This window comes from Sorex araneus, chromosome 3 (genome assembly GCF_027595985.1).
Source record: "Sorex araneus isolate mSorAra2 chromosome 3, mSorAra2.pri, whole genome shotgun sequence".
Lineage (NCBI taxonomy): Eukaryota > Metazoa > Chordata > Mammalia > Eulipotyphla > Soricidae > Sorex > Sorex araneus.
The window spans coordinates 154,316,776-154,332,951 of record NC_073304.1 but is presented as its reverse complement, the minus strand read 5'-3'; the positions used below and the strand labels follow the sequence as shown (position 1 = coordinate 154,332,951).

Below are 16,176 nucleotides of genomic sequence, written 5' to 3'. Positions count from 1 at the left end.
CAATCAATACCATGGTCAGTTTCCTTCATACTCTGACCATCAGTACCATGATCAGTTTCCTTCAGTACTCTGACCAATCAATACCGTGGTCAGTTTCCTTCAGTACTCTGACATCAGTATCATGGTCAGTTTCCTTCAGTACTCTGACCATCAGTACCATGATCAGTTTCCTTCAGTACTCTGACATCAGTATCATGGTCAGTTTCCTTCAGTACTCTGACCAATCAATACCGTGGTCAGTTTCCTTCAGTACTCTGACCATCAGTACCGTGGTCAGTTTCCTTCAGTACTCTGACCAATCAGTACCACGGTCAGTTTCCATTATTACTCTGATCAATGAGTACCATGGTCAATTTCCAATCATTACTCTGACCAGTCAGTACTGTGATCAGTTTCTATCTGTTTCTCTGATCAATCAATAGTGTGATCAGTTTCCAATCATTATTTTGATCAATCAGTAGTGTGTTCAGTTTCTAATCTTAATCAGAAGTATGATCAGTTTCCAGTCATTATCTGATCATTATTCTGATTAATCAGTACCATGATCAGTTTCCCCCATTACTCAGACCAGTCAGTACTGTGGTCAGTTTCCAGTCAACTCTGCCCATGGAAGGTTGCTGGTCAGCCGCTCTGCCCGCCTGGCAGTGCCCTGCGGCCAGCCCCTGTGAGGCAGCGAGCCGCGTGGTCTTCAGTGGGACGTGGCTCTCGCTTTCGTGCCAGCAGCTTGTTTCTCTCTGACTACCTGGAGGAGAGGCTTCAGGGTCAGCTCCCGCGGATGGTGTCCCGGGGTCAGTCCCATGATTCTCCTCTTAGCTGTGAAGCTGCAGACGGGCCTCCTGGGGGCGCCAGTTGGGTCCCGTTCCTTAGAGGTGGGTCCTGGGCACCCGCAGGGCCGGACTGGGGGCTGGTGCCAGGTGGGGGTCCTGTAGAGAGGGGCCGGGCAGGCCAGTTCAGACGGCAGATCCATCCCTGTGTGGGGGCGTGTCCAGAGCGTGGCATCAGGAGACAGGAGCTTTTCCCAGGCTGCACCCCGGCTGCCTGTGGCCCTGGGCCTGGGTGCACCCCAGCTCCCAGCGCGGGCTCTGTGCTGAGCCGCGAGGATGCTGGTGCCCAGGGGCACAGCCCCTGCCCTGCAGGCTGAGGTCCAGGAGTGAAAGCTTGAAGACTGGGGTCTCTGAATGGACCCCCGCTCTGCTGGGACTCAGTAATGCCCCCTGGGGTCCCCACATAGCCCCCCACGCTCTGCCGGGACACTGTGACCCCCACCCCTGGGGTCCCCATAGGGCTCTCTGTGATCTGCCAGGACACCATCATCCCCCACCCTTGAGGTCCCTGCATGTGTCCCCCCCACTCTCTGCCAGGACGTGGTGACCCCAGTACTGCAGCCCAGTCAGGACTCAGCACTGAGAGACGTCTGTCTGTCCGTCCACTGGCGTACCCTGAGCCGCCCCTTCCTTCCAGCTGGCTGCTCCAGGACTCCAACATGATGCTGCGGACCACGTACGCTGGCTTCACCCGTGCCGTGGACCTATACTTTGATCATCTGATGGCCAGGGTGGTCCCTCTGCAGGTGACACTCGGCTCCCCAGGGATCCCTGAGCAGGGGCTCCTCCTGACGTTCAGTGGGCCACCTTCACGTCCCCCGCCATCCTCCCCATCCCCTGCAGCGGTGTGTTCTACAGCAGGATAGACAGACATGGGACAGACAGGCTGCGGGCTCTTAGCTGGAGATGGAAAATGCCTGGAGCTCAGTGCTTGGCGCTCGATGCTCAGTGCTCAGCAGTGCTGTTGGGGGAGGGCCTCACTAATAATCTGGGGCTCAGGCTGACGGTTTCAGGAGCCTCCATGGCCACAGTTGGCAGTGCCAGGGATCGAACTCAGGTGCCCTGCATCCCTGTGTGCTTTCCCCAGGAGCAGCACTGTTGTTGCTAACTAGCACCTGACGCCTCGCTGGTACCGGGGAGCTGTGGCCTAGCTTACTGAGGCTTCGAGACGAGGGCTCAACACAGCAGCTCTGCTGTGAGCACCCGGTCTCGAAGGAGGCAGGGGAGGGAATACCGAGCCCAGTGCTCTGAACAGCAGGAAGGTGCCCTCCTTTACAGCGCGATCGTCACATGCTCCGTGTGATGACTGCAAAGAACCCGCCGTAAAAGCTGTGACAGTGCAGAGAAATACGCGACGCCGCGAAGTCAGCCCAGAGTAAAGGAGGTTCCTGGCCGCAGCCCACAGGCAGGTGCTCAGGGCTGAGCGTGTGAGTGCCCAGGGCCCAGTGTGCAGGCACTCATGGCCCAGGGTGTGAGTGCCTACAGTCCAGTTTGCAGGCACCCACAGCCCAGCGTGTGGGGTCACACCACGCACGCGTGCGATCCCCACCACCACAGTGGTGCCGCAGAGGGGAGGGAGGGGCCCGACTGTGGAGTAAGAGAAGTGCCCTGGGCCAGAGTGTAGGGTATTCCCATCAGCAGTCGGAGGGGCTGTTGATTGAGTTGAGGTCGGCAACAGAACTAGGACACGGCAGGCCTGAGGATGGTCAGACTGAGCACAGGCCTTGCTTGCAGAGGCCCCGGGTTCGATTCCTGGCACCCCATGGTTCCCTGAGCACTTTCGAGAGTCATCCCCAAGACCCAAATCAACAGAAAACAAGGCATTGGGTGACAGTTGATGTTCAGATAGATAAGGAACAGTAAGGACTGATCAGGTTCAGAGCCGTCAAGGGGCCTGCCCTAAGGGAGCATGTGTCATTCATGTAACAGATGTGTTGCTGTAACTGAAGTGGAACTGGCCTCTCCTGTTCCACTTGCCACCTAGCTGCTGACTGCATGGTCAGGGCTGAGCGGCGAATGTACCCCAGCAAGGCCGCTGGGGGACCCTGTGGGTTGCCAGGGGTCAAACCCAGGCCAGTGGTGTGCCAGGCCTTCCCTGCTGTCCCTCCCTCTCCCTGGCCTCTGCCCACGTTGAATTGTTGTCTTGGTTGGGATATGGGAGTCTCTGTACACGCCCACATCAGTCTCTGAGCAGGTGGTTCTCCTCCTTGGGGCTTGGTTGTCACGGCGTCCTTTCTTGATAAAAACTGCGCAATTCTAATTAAATTCAACAGCTACTTTTCCCTTTTGTTGTGGCTGCCCCTGGCACCATATCTGAGAACTCACTGCCAAATCCAGGGTAGAACCTTCTCTTTCATGTTTTCTTCCAAGAATTATATTCATTCTGCAAGCTCTTATTCTGTATTTCATGATATTTTATCAGCAAATTTTTACAGATGGCAGCAGGATGGGGCCCAGCTTCTCTCTCTCTCTCTCTCTCTCTCTCTCTCTCTCTCTCTCTCTCTCTCTCTCTCTCTCTCTCTCTCTCTCAACATGGAAATATCCGGTTCTCCTACCACTACACGTGAAAAGATCTAGTTCTGGTGGGCAGGTCTTGGTGGTCTTGCAGGCAGCCGGGGTCAGGGGACGTGCTCCTACAGGTCGCTGGGGTCAGGGGCGCATTCCGTAGCCCACCTGGATTGGGGACACATTCTCAGGCAGCTGGGCCCAGGGGTGCGTTCCCAGGTTGGGGCCCCTGTGGGAGGGGAAGGCCCTGGTGCTCCCTGTGACAGCTCTGTAGTGCTCCAGAGAGGATGTGGGTCCGTGGAGGGGACACTCCTGATGGCATCTGCGTTTGGAAGGCCGTGAGGTCTCTGCTGTCCCCTGGTCTCACTTTGGACCGTGCCTCGGCCCGGAAGGCAGTGTGCGCCCACAGCCCTTCCAGTGCTGTTTCGGGTGACACACGCCTGGGAACCCCATCCCCCGAGGCCCCTCCTAGTCCCTAGCCGGGAGGTTTGCTGCCCCCTGGTGGTGGGGACACAGCCCAGACAGCGTCTCTGTCCCCAGTACAAGCACGGAGGCCCCATCATCGCGGTGCAGGTGGAGAACGAGTACGGCTCGTACAACAGGGACCCCGCCTACATGCCCTACGTCAGGAAGGTAAGCTGGGCCGCGTCTGATGGCCACCACGCGCCGCTCTGGGCTTAGGATGACCAGGGGGTTAGGCTGAGGAGGAAGAGCTCAGATGCACATCTGCAGCTCAGAAGTGCCTCGTGCTTTGTTCTTGTGCTGGCGGCTTTTTTTGTGAGGACAGTGCTTGGGACTTTGGGGCTCCTCCTGGCGGTGCTCAGGCCCATGAGTGCTCAAGAGCTCCCAGGACCCTCAGGGCATGGGGCCCCGGGTGCCAGGGGTCGAACCCAGGGCCTTGCGTGAGAGAGGTGAGTGCTGTACCCCTGGATTCCCTTTCCAGATCCTTCCTCTGGGGAGTTTTTGAGTCCCTTTCCCGCCAGACATGATTATCAGAGTCTCTGGGATGGGGGCTGGAGACCACCTAAGGGGGGGACTTGCCTTGCTGGTGGCTGACGCTGCTTCGTCCCTGGCACCTCATGGCCAGCAGAGCCCTGCTTCCTCGCATCGTGCTGCTGGCCTGGCTGACTGAGAACCATCAGAGCATCACTTGGGGGCCCCCACCCCAGTAAAGGCTCTTGGGGATGGTGCGCTAACTGCTGTGCTGCTGGTGAGGACGGGAGGACCCAGATGCAGCGCGTGGTCCTGGGGAGGACGGGGCTGACCATGGTCACTCTGCAGGGGAAGGCGTGGGGCAGGGCAGTGCCCGGCTCTGAGCCTCACCTCACTCTGCAGTGAGGGACAAGTGAGAGTAATTTCGTGCTGGGGGAGGGGGCTTGACACTGCTCTCAGGAAGGGGCCCCGTGCAAGTGTCATGTACCTGGGCAGCCCCCCACCCCCTGTGCTACCCTGCCCTGCCCTGTCCCTCTGCAGGCCCTGGAGGACCGGGGAATTGTGGAGCTGCTCCTGACCTCGGACAACAAGGACGGCCTGAGCAAGGGCGTCGTGGACGGAGGTACTGTGGAGGGAGGGCGCAGGGGCCACAATGAGGCTGCGGGATGCTGCGGGAGAGCCTTGGTCCCCACTGCCTGCCCTCTCAGGGGGGCACCCCAGGACACCCCCAGATCCAGGAGGCCAGCTGACCCCAAGCATGCCCAGAGTGTGACATGTGGTCGCCATGCCCCCAAGGCCAGGCCGCTGCTGTGACGGGCAGTTGTCTGGGCAGTGCGGGTGGGCCATGTCGGGCCCAGGGCATCGTGCCCTTTTTATTCTTTTTTAAATTTATTTTTAAATTTTTATTTATTTTTGTTATTGAAATAGTGTTTATTGTGATTAAAACACATAAACCCTCTTGCTTTTCTCTCTTTGTTGGAGAGGAAAGGTTTAAAATTTACATTTTTTTTTAACGGAATCACCGTGAGAACAGTTACAAAGCTTTTGGGTTTAAGTCTCAGTCATACAATGATCAAACACACATCTCTTCACCAGTGCACATGTTCCACCACCAAGAACCCCAGTGTGCCCCCATCCCACCCCTCCTCCTGCCTGTGTGGCAGATGATTTCCACTTAATTCTCTCTCTACTTTGATTACATTCAATTTTCGACAGAAGACACACCATTATTATTTGGAATTTTCCCCCAAAATCAGACCTGCTGAAAAGGCATCATTAGATAATTTGTTTTCTATTGCTGATAATGAAGAGCATCTGATGTCTTTATTCAGCGGCCTCTGGGATCATGGCCATTCAGGAGCTGGTGGGGCCGTTTGTGGGCGGCAACTCGGGTCTCATCAGGGTTGGGAGAGGGGCCGGTTCCACCCCCATCCCGAGAGTCTCTGCGTGTCTTATCACTGCAATCTTGTACCTCTGTCCAATAGGCTCTGAGAGATGGCGGTCACCATGCGGCTGCTGAGGGGAGAAGGCAGGAGGGACAGCGCCCTTCCCCCACCCCGGGGCACCACGGGGTTGTAGCTTAGTTCACAGCCCAGGAGCACTTCTCCCAGAAGCTGCTGGGTTCTGAGATTGGTTTGTGTGCCTCTGGGAACGTGGCCGTTTGGGAGCCGGCAGAGCCGTTGATCTAAAATTGACGTTTTTTTTTTTAAATTATTTTAAAATTTTTTAATTTCCCCCTTATACTTTATATAGACACTGTGGTTTACAAAGTTCATGATAATTTGTTACAGGCATTCAATAATCCCAACACCAATCCAAACACCAGTATACCTTCCCTCCACCATTGTCTCCAGTTTTCCCAGCCACCCATTAAGCCTGCCCTCATAGCAGGCCCTCAGTAATTTATTTTATAGTGCTTGCTATCAATAATTTGCTAACAGAATGATCAAAAATTATTTCTTAGGAGAAAGTGAAGATTGTAACTCATCATGGAGCTATTAAGCACTTGTATAAGAGATTACTAAGGTGTTACAGGTTAAACCTTCTGTGTCTGTTTTGTTAGAGATTGGTTGCCATCTTCATTTCATACATCCCATGTAATCTGGTGTGCTCCTCCTGGGTTATCAGTGTTGTAGGTGGGGTGATACGGCTGGAGTTAAATTTTTAACTGACTGGTGGCTTGTGTGTATGTGTGTGTGTATATGTGTGTGTGTGTATGTGTGTGTGTGCCAGGGCTTCCAGAAATGGGGGGAGGTAGCTGTTGCCAACTCCATGAAAGCTTGGAGATTTCAGTCACAAAGCCTGCATAACTGAGTTTTTCAGCAGGTTAATTTCGGGGCGAGGCTCCTCCCAAGCAGTGGGGTCCAGCTGGAGCGTGGCAGTGACTGTGGAGTGTGGGGTTTTCCACTGCCGGGGTCTGTGTCCCACCCCTCGGGGTCTGAGACCACTCAGCCTTGTGCAAGGTCTGGACGCATCTCTGCAGCTTGTTGATCTCTCTCCAGATTTGTTTATGAGTCTCTGGGTCATGGCTGGTGAGGGAGCAGTATGGTACCGGAGGTGGTTCATGGGTGTGACTCACCATCCCCTTCTTGCCTCTGCTGTCCTGCGTGCACTGCCCACACGCTGCCCACATGCAGGTATCCCAGCCCTGCTCTCCACTGACCACTCCCTGTGCTGCTTCCCACCCTGGACCAGAGCCACAGCTGCCCTGTGCCTCTCAGTGCGCCCTAGGCACATCCCTCGTGTCCACGTTCACTGCCCTGCTCTCCCCTCCAGCCTCCACTCCCCCGCAGCCTTGCCCTGTGACCTCCTGTTTGAACGTGGTGCCTCCAGCCCATCTGCTGCTGTTCTCAGCCCCCATCGTTGTTTTCCTTACCTGCCCCCCAGAACTTATACTGGTTTTCCCCCACTCACGAGAGGAGAGGACAGCTCCTGCCCCTGCCCCTCCATGTGCGCCCACCATGCTCATACACCCCTGCTGGCCACTTCTCCCCTGCTGGTCACTTCTCCCCTGCTGGCCACTTCTGCTCTGCTGGTCACTTCTCCCCTGCTGGCCACTTCTGCCCTGCTGGTCACTTCTCCCCTGCTGGTGACCTCTCCTCTGCTGGCCACTTCTCCCTCTGCTGGCCATTTCTCCCCATGCAGGTCACTTCTCCCCTGCTGGTCACTTCTGCCCTGCTGGCCACTTCTCCCTCTGCTAGCCATTTCTCCCCGTGCAGGTCACTTCTCCCCTGCTGGTGACTTCTCCTCTGCTGATCACTTCTCCCCTGCTGGTCACTTCTCCCCTCCTGGTCACTTCTCCCCTGCTGGTCACTTCTCCCCTCCTGGTCACTTCTCCTCTGCTGGTCACTTCTCCCCTCCTGGTCATTTCTCTCTTGCCCTCCTGCTCATAATTCCCTTGACAAGTTCCTCTGCTCTCTGAATTCCCAGCACCCTGGTGAACTCTCCAAAGTCTGTGTGTGGGTGACCTGGCGTGTGTGGGGTCATTATCCGGGGTCTCCCCTGACCTGCCTTATGTGTGCGTCCACCTCCTGGATGTGCCCAGGAAGGTTGCTGGCCAGGGAACTCTGCTCCTCCCCTTCCCGGACCTGCCTCACTCTTTCTTAGTAGATCACAGCTGCGTGTCCTGCAGTGTCCAGACTACCGGACATGAAGGGGAGCCAGTGCCCGGGGCTTTCTTTCCTGAGTGCACTGCTTTGTAGAACGTGCTGAGTCGCTGCCACTCCCGTGTCCCTGCGCTCCTGCTTGGGGTCCCGCAGCTGTGCGTGCCTCTGGGAATGTCGGGGTCATGTGACTCCCCAGTCCTAGGGCCCTGCCCGCTGTGCGTGCCCCCAGCATGCTGGTTCCCAGCACAGGGGCCCTGCCCACCGGATCTCTGCAGCTGTGCCTGCACTCACGGCCCGGCGCTCCCGCCCAGGAGCTCACCCAGCCCTTGTGCCGGCCTGGCCCATGCAGTGACATGCTCCCTGGAAGGACGAGGCACCGTGACTCTGCCAGCTCCGTGCGCGCTGTCTCTGCCACAGCACACCCCACCCACTGCCCCTGCAGCCCGCCCCCGGTAGACAGGCCATCGCCGGGGCGTCTGCGGCGATTCCCGTGGCTCCCACGTGGTGGCACTGCCCCCCACACTCGGTCCAAGAACTCAGCTCACAGGGACACAGCGCCTTCAGAGTGGGTGGGTGGTGGGTTGGAGTCTGAGGCCAGTCTACGCAGGCCCCGCCCACGACAGACCTCACCCACCACTCACAGGTCCGGAGACCCCACCAGCACCCGCAGGCCCCGCCCACCCACGGTTACGCCCCCTCCCTGCCCTGCAGCCCTGCCCCGCCCCCCTCCCCTCTCACCCCAGCCTGGGCCAAGAGAGCCTGGTGCCTGCTCCCTGGCATTAGTCCGTGTCACACTCACTGAGTGATGCATTTGGAAGCCTCAAAGCGGACGCGTGTGAAGAAGGGGGTACCCCCCCCCCCACATACACACTCACACTCACAGTGCTCAGAGCTCCTGTGTGATGCCTCGGATCTCTCCTTCTGCCCTCTGAGCTCTGCGTGTGTCCCGTTGCTTCCTGCCTGGTGGGCTAGTGGCCATCCTGTCCCCCTTCCCGTGGCTGTCCCACTGTGCAGGGGCCTCGGGCTGTCCCGGGCACGGGTCCTGCTTGCTGCCCTCCCAGATGGCCGGGCTGGCAGGGTCTGAGGCCAGGCTTTGCGTGTGCTTCGCGCCTGCGGTTGCTCTTCAGCTCCTCCTTGCCCGGTGCCTCGCCCGCAGCTGCCCTTGGCTGCCCAGAGGACTCAGGGGTGGACCTGCCGCCCCCCCAGACTTGCACCCTGGTTTCCCAGGCCTGTGGCTGGTACTCCCCAACCCGTCCTCACCATTTCTAGAATGTTCCTGACTTTCCCTTTTCTGTTTGGTTTTTAGCCTTTTCCAGAGATGAGCTTTGGTGGGCGGCTTCTTGGCACGGCGTGCTTGTGTGGGGCCGACTCGGAGGGCCTGTCCTCGCGGGAGGGCAGTGTTGTTCGGGCTTATGACGGGGCCCCCCCCCCCCCCGCTGTCAGGTTGTGGGGGCTCTGGGAGGCCCCCACCCGGTTCCCCCCGCTCTTGCTTCCCGGGGCATTTTCTCCGCTGCCCCTCCAAGCCTGCTGGCTCGGAACCCACTTTCTCGGGACATGTGTCGCCGCCCTGCTACCATCCTCTCTCCCAGGGTCCAGCCGGGTGCTCCTCTCTGCTCCTCCTGGGCATCTCAGCAGGAGGGTGCAAGGACAGGGGTCTGGGGGTGGGGGTCTCTGGAGCGAAGCCACTGGAGGCAGAGTCGAGGCAGCCCCCGTCTCCACAGACCCCTGATCTCGGAGCCACTGTGGGCAGCACTGTGTCCCCACAGGACCTTGCCTCAACTGCACTGACTGCCAGACCTGGAGGGCAGGGGCTCAGCTTTTGGGGTAATGTGCCCCGCAAGGGGAGCCATCCATGGGCAGGGGGCCGTCTCCTCTGTGAGCATCTGGGACTTGGGGAGATGCTGAGCTGGAGGAGGGGCGGGGGCTGCTCCGGGCTCGTAGCGTCTGAGAAGGGCTGTGTGCTGTGTCTCTGAGCAGCTTGGGTTTGTTGGCTGCCCGTGTTGGCATCACGAAGCATTCCCAGGTCCTGAGGGTGTGAGTGACCACCACCCGTCACCCCACACTCACCACCCGTCACCCCACACTCACCCACCCCCCTTCACCCCACACTCACCCACCCCCCTTCACCCCACACTCACCCACCCCCCATCACCCCACACTCACCCACCCCCCTTCACCCCACACTCACCCACCCCCCATCACCCCACACTCACCACCACCCGTCACCCCACACCCACGTCTCAGCACCCCACACTCACCACCACCCATCACCCCACACTCCACCCCACACTCGCCCACAGGACACCCTCAGCTCCAGCTCAGGTCCTGTGCCTGGGAACCATGCACTCAGCACATTTTGTGGGGATGGCTGTTGCGTGGGTTGGCGGGTGGTGGTGGGTGGTGACTGGGGTGACAGGCGTCCCCCACTGAGCAGGCTCTTCTCTCGGCAGCTCTGGCCACCATCAACCTGCAGTCGCTGGCGGACCTGCAAGTGCTCAACAACTTCCTCCTGAGCTCCCAGGTACGGCCTGTCCTCCTCCACCGCCCCCCCCCCCCGACCTCCTGTCCCAACCTCTGTGGCTCAGGCCCAGGAGAGGAGGCCTGGGGGGGCCCCCGGGGTCCCCAGCTTCCAGTGCTCCTTCCTCCATAGGGTCCCCAGTGCGCTTAAGAAAAGGGCTGTTTCAGGAACCCAGCGCCCTCCCTCCCCTGCCCAGTGAGGGGACTCGGACCTCTCCTCCCTTCAGTGTCCCGCTGGCGTTTGAGGGGCCCTTTGTGGGGTGGGCCACCTCCTGCCAGGATAGGGGTGATGAGGGGTCAGGGCATGGCACAGTCTGCTTAAAGACACGCTGGGGCCCCTGCTCTGGGTGTGCGGGCTCAGCCCCCTGCTGCGAGCCCCCACTCTCAGTGGAAGGGGGTCCAGGCGGGGCCATGTCCTCCTCGGGAGGCAGAGGTGGGGCCTGCCCGCCCCCCTGCAGGCTGAGCGTGAGATGTGGGGCTTGGAGCCAGGCCGGAGCTGCCTCTGGCCTGCGGGATGAGCGGTGCCGGTTCTGGCCGCAGCTGCTCCGGGTCCCCAGTGGCCTGGGAGCCCAGGTGAGGGGCCAGCAGCGCGCTGCTCTCTCAGGCAGCGGCCCCCTCCCCGTGCCCAGGTGGTCCAGCCTAAGATGGTGATGGAGTACTGGACGGGCTGGTTTGACTCATGGGGCAGCGCCCACAACATCCGGGACTCTGCTGGTGAGTGAGTGCGGTTTCTGGGCCTGTGCCAGCCACTGCCCAGTCGCTCGCCTGCCCTGGCGTTGGGGTGGACGTGCCTGAGCTCCGAGTGTGTGGCTGCTCTCTGGGGTGCAGAGCCGGGCCGCGCCCTGACATGCCGGGTGCTGGTCCCCGTGTGTGTTTGTGCAGACGCTGGGGCCAGTGAGCTGGCCGGTGGCCTGTGTGGACGCTGCCTGCACGAGTGACCCTCGCACACCCAGAGCACTGAGCCTGGCATGGTGGCTCGGTTTCCCCGCACTCGTGACCCTGGGATTGGCCCAGGATTGCCACTTGTATCTCTTTGTGGAACTGCCCCAGCACAACTGTTCCCACTGGTGTTTATTTTGGGGGAGCTCACCACACAGTGCTCAGGGTTCTCCTTGGCCAACTGAGCTGGTGAGCAGGTCAGTACGGGGGTCTGAGGTGGTTGTCAGGGGTTCCCTGGGCCCCCTAATGCCGGGGCTGCCCCTGGCAGAGCCTGGAGGGCCAAGTGGAGGGGCTGGACCAGATTGGCAGCACACACTCTGCTCGTGCCAAACCCTGCACCCCCTCCCCAGCCCACACCCCTCTCCAGTTCATATCCTCTCTCCATCCGCACCCTCTTCCATCCCCCCTCTCCCGCTCCAGTTCTTACCTCCCTGAAAGATGCTTGGGTTAAACCCCAGCCTCGACCTGTGCTGTATGCAGCCTCGCCAACAATGACTATAAAGCTGCCGCCCGGAGGGGCTGGATAGCACAGTGGGTAGGGCGTTTGCCTTGCACATGCCAACCCGGGTTCGATTCCCAGCATCCCATAAGGTCCCCCGAGCACCGCCAGGGGTAATTCCTGAGTGCGGAGCCAGGAGTAACCCCTGAGCAGGGCTGGGTGTGACCCAAAAGCGACAGCCCAGATTCTGCCCAGGCCTGCAGGAGCCGCTCGCATTCCTGCCCTGCCCCCGTGTTGGCATGGTCGAGGTGTGCCCAGCGCCTGACCGGTCCCCGGCCTGTGTGCCACAGGTGCTGTGGAAGGGGATGTGGCGTGGGGAGTCAGTTGAGCCGTGCTCCCCGAGACTGTCGGCGCCTTGGCGCTGCTCCTGCAGAGGCTGCAGTTCCAGCCCAAATGCCATCCTGGGGAGTGCCCTGGGCACTCTCAGGTGTGGCCCCAGTAGGTAAATAAAACAAGTCAAACGAAAAGGGTCCTCCAGTAAAATATTTTAAAACATAATTTTAAATAAAAGAAAGCCGCTGGTCGGGAGGCGGGGATCAGGCTCCACAGTCCTCCACCCCCTGTGCCCGCACCAGAAAGCCCAGGGTGACATACTGACCTGGGGTGTCCACCGGGACCCTGCACTTCTTGCCTCTGCTCAGTCTGGGAAGGGAAGCCGGGGTACGGGGGCGGTCCTCTGACACAGGTTGGGGGACCGTGCCCTGGCGCTGGGGGACAGTGTCCTGGCACAGGGTGTGGGGAGGGACGGTATTGGTGCTCTGGCAGGGGAGGGGCCGGTGCTCTGACAGGGGTGGGGGGTGTGGGGGAAGGTGATGCCCTGGCATGGCTGGCAGAAGGGGGGATGGGGAAGGGGTGGGGAGGGGGGCGCTGCCCTGACCCCAGGGGTGTGCGTTGTGGGGGGGGTGCCCTGGCACTGGTGAGGGGGAAGGGCAGTTCCCTGGCACCTTGGCTGGACCCCTCAGACCCCGCGTGTCCTTTCAGAGGTTCTGCAGACCGTGTCGGGCCTGCTGGACGCTGGATCATCCTTCAACCTCTACATGTTCCACGGCGGCACCAACTTTGGCTTCATGAACGGGGCCACACACCATGGCCAGTACCAAGCCGACGTCACCAGCTATGGCGAGTCCAGGGCCCATTGGGCCTCAGGGGTCTCGTCTGGCACTTTCCAGCGCCCGAAACGGCCAGAGTTAGGGGGTCCCTGCCCTCCTGCGGTGGTCGCGCCCGTCGGGGGCACCTGGGGCTCGGGCAGGGCAGGGTTTGGGTGGTCGCTCCCCCCAGCCACCCAGAGGGCCTGTCCATCACGGCGCTGGACGTGAGCAGCGCCCGCCTCTTGCAGACTATGACGCGGTGCTGACGGAGGCCGGGGACTACACGGGCAAATACAACAAGCTGCGAGGGCTCCTCTCCTCCGTGGCAGGTACAACCCAGCCCTCGAAGTACCGGCACAGCGGGGGAGGGGTGGCCACGGCAGAGCCTCTCAGAGAGGCCAGGTTGCCCCAGGGAGGCCCCTCCCCCTCCCACAGGGTCTGAGCACCCCAGGAGGAGTCTGTGCACGCGGTGGCTCCTGGGTCCAGAGAGGAAATGAGGCAGTGACGGATCCTGGTGTGTTTGTGCAGGAAAGAGACCCCTGCCTCGGCCCCCTGAGCTTCTCCCCAAAGCTGCCTACGACCCTGTGACCTTCTCCTGGTACCTGCCACTCTGGGATGCCCTTGAGCACCTGGGCGAGGTGAGGGGCCACGGGAGTGGGGGTGACGCAGAGGACTGGGGCAGGAGTCACCCCTTCTCGGCAGAGGCCCCTGCTGTGGGGCCACAGAGGCCAGGGCGGGGGCTCCAGGTGCCCGAGGGCGGGCTGTGTGGTCTGGGGAGCCGCTCCGTGCCCTGGGCTCCCCGTGTGTGCATGGGGCCAGGACTTGCTGTGTGTTGGCCAGGCACCTGGGGTATGTGCACTGGAATCCAGGCGGAGGTCGGCGCCTCCCAGGGGGGCGGGCATCTGCTCCCAGCCCCCGCGGGCTCCCGCCTTCCTCTCTTCTGTCCAGCCGGTGACCTCAGACTGGCCCATGAACATGGAGAACTTGCCGGTGAACAATGGCAATGGCCAGGCCTTCGGGTACACGCTGTATGAGACCACCATCGACGCCGCCGGCGTCCTGCAGGCGGACGTGCGCGACCGCGGGCAGGTGGGCGGTGCCCCCGCCTGGCAGCTCTTTGCCCTCTGCCACCAGCGATGCCCCGGCCTGGCCGCCCCCTGCCCTCTGTGCCCAGCGATGCCCCCGGCCTGCCCAACCCCTGCCCTCTGCACCCAGCGATGCCCCCGGCCTGCCCAACCCTGCCCTCTGCGCCCAGCGATGCCCCTGGCCTGGCTGTCCCCGCCCTCCGTGCCTGGCCACCACTGCCCTTACACCAGGTCCGCTGAGCCCGCCATCTCTGCCCATGGCAGGTCTTCTTGGACTCCATGTCTCTTGGCTTCTTAGACTACGACCACCCGGAGGTCCTGATCCCCTTTGTCCAGGTGTGTGGTCCCACAGTGGCCGGCTCTAGTGGGGGTGGTCAGAGGGGGCCCTGTGGTCAGCCCAGTGCTGGAGATCAGTGGCCTTGCAGCCTGTGTCCTTGGCAGGGGTACTCCAAGCTGAGGATCCTGGTGGAGAACTGCGGGCGGGTCAACTACGGGCCGATGGACGACCAGCGCAAAGGTGGGCACTGCCGTGGGGGCAGGACTGTCCGAGGGCACTGCTCAGAGGGCTGAAGGGATGAGAGGAGCCCCTGGGACAGGGGTCACTGAGGGGTGGGACCGGGGTTCTGGGGGTGGGACACAGTAACAGGACATGGGACAGGGGATTGCTGGGGTGGGGGGTGGTGAGGGCAGCAGGGAGGTGGATAAAGGCCTGGGTCCATTGGTCTCTTCCTGGAGAGCAGCTGAGTGCTGGCCACACATGTGCCGGACGCTCAGGATGCCCCGTATCTCGAGGCCCCTCACAGCTGTCTGCTTTGGAGGGGCTCTCCCTCCATGGGGGTGCATGGCTGAGGACAGGGAATCCCAGAAATCCCAGACAGACCTGACCCTGCCTTCCAGCCCCACTGAGAGGGAGTCCCATACTGGCCCTCTGGCCTGGGGCTCTCCAGCACCGGTGGGCACTGAGCTCCTGAGGCCTCTGGCTCTCTCTTTCTTATGGAACAGCCTTGTCTCTCCATCCCTAGGGGATATCCTCATCTCTCATCCCTGTGGGGTACTATCATCTCTTCCTTTGGGATATCCTTATCTCTCTACCTGTGGGACAGCATTGTCTCTCTTCCCTGTGGGGTATCCTCATCTCTCTTGTGTGGGATATCCTCATCTCTTCCCTGTGAGATATTCTTGTCTCTTTCCTGTGGGATATCCTCAACTCTCTCTTCTGTGGGACAGACTCATCTTACTCTTTCCTGACCTCCTCCGCCTTTTCTCTTAGAACCACCGTGCCTTTCTTATCTGTCACTGGTGGTGGTTTTGGGCTGATGTAGAATGAAGGACAGACAGATGCCTGACTGGCGAGGAGATGGGGTTCTGACTGGCCATTGGGATGAGGGAACTTGAGTTTTATGTGCACTGGGCTTCAGGCGCCTCAGGAACGGTCTCAGAGCAGTTTCTGGAACCTTCCAGCCTCCCGTCTCTCGGCTCTCGCCTGTCTGTCCACTCCCTGGGCCCATGGTGGGGTTCAGCCTCCCCCCGCCTGCTGGCAGAGTGTGCTTCCCGCTGTAGTGGGTTGGCAGCAGGAGCGGTGCCAAGCCCCAGGCACCACCCCCAGGCCCCCGTGTATTTTCACACAGTGAAAATCTGTCTCGACTCCCAGAAAGTCCCTGTCCGGCTCCTTCCGTCCGTTTAGTCTGGGAGCGCTGGGACTCTTTCTTGACTTTCTGCCTCACGGGCTCAGCTCCTGGGGATGCGGCCCCCTTACAGAGAGCCCAAGGGTGCCTTCGGCCATAGGAATGGCCTTCCCTATGAGTCCTGGCTTGGCAAAGTCGGTTTGACTCGTTCTCGGTGTCCCTTGGGGGCTGCTGGGGAAGAGCTGGTACACTGCAGCCTCACCCCTGAGTGGTGTATGCGTCAGGAGAGAGCCTTGCTGGAGCTTTCTAGAAAGTTCCATGTCTGTGCATGGCTGACATCAGGTCTGTCCCCTGCTCAGTGGTTTACTTCCTAGCTCCTGGCGTCCTTCCCACAGGCATCATCGGAAATGTCTCTCTCAATCATTCTCCCCTGAAAAAATTCAGAATCTACAGCCTGGAAATGAAGAAGGAGTTATTCCCCAGGTGGGTGCCCCACTGCATAGCGCCTGGCCCACTCAGGGTGGTTCCCACTGCGACGGCCTGTCTTCCCCCTGTC

At 60.4% G+C, this 16,176-nt stretch overlaps 1 protein-coding gene across 1 annotated transcript in view; it reads left to right on the top strand.

Moving 5' to 3' along the window:
- GLB1L2 (galactosidase beta 1 like 2) overlaps positions 1-16,176 on the top strand; it is a 33,364-nt gene that overhangs the window by 16,382 nt on the left and 806 nt on the right. Inside the window, exons 5-16 of the mRNA XM_004614164.2 lie at positions 1,462-1,570; positions 3,870-3,962; positions 4,803-4,884; positions 10,318-10,388; positions 11,014-11,098; positions 12,804-12,941; positions 13,159-13,239; positions 13,439-13,548; positions 13,859-13,999; positions 14,260-14,331; positions 14,437-14,512; positions 16,016-16,103. Coding sequence (XP_004614221.2) covers positions 1,462-1,570; positions 3,870-3,962; positions 4,803-4,884; positions 10,318-10,388; positions 11,014-11,098; positions 12,804-12,941; positions 13,159-13,239; positions 13,439-13,548; positions 13,859-13,999; positions 14,260-14,331; positions 14,437-14,512; positions 16,016-16,103 — 1,146 coding nt within the window. The remainder of the gene's footprint in view (positions 1-1,461; positions 1,571-3,869; positions 3,963-4,802; positions 4,885-10,317; positions 10,389-11,013; positions 11,099-12,803; positions 12,942-13,158; positions 13,240-13,438; positions 13,549-13,858; positions 14,000-14,259; positions 14,332-14,436; positions 14,513-16,015; positions 16,104-16,176) is intronic.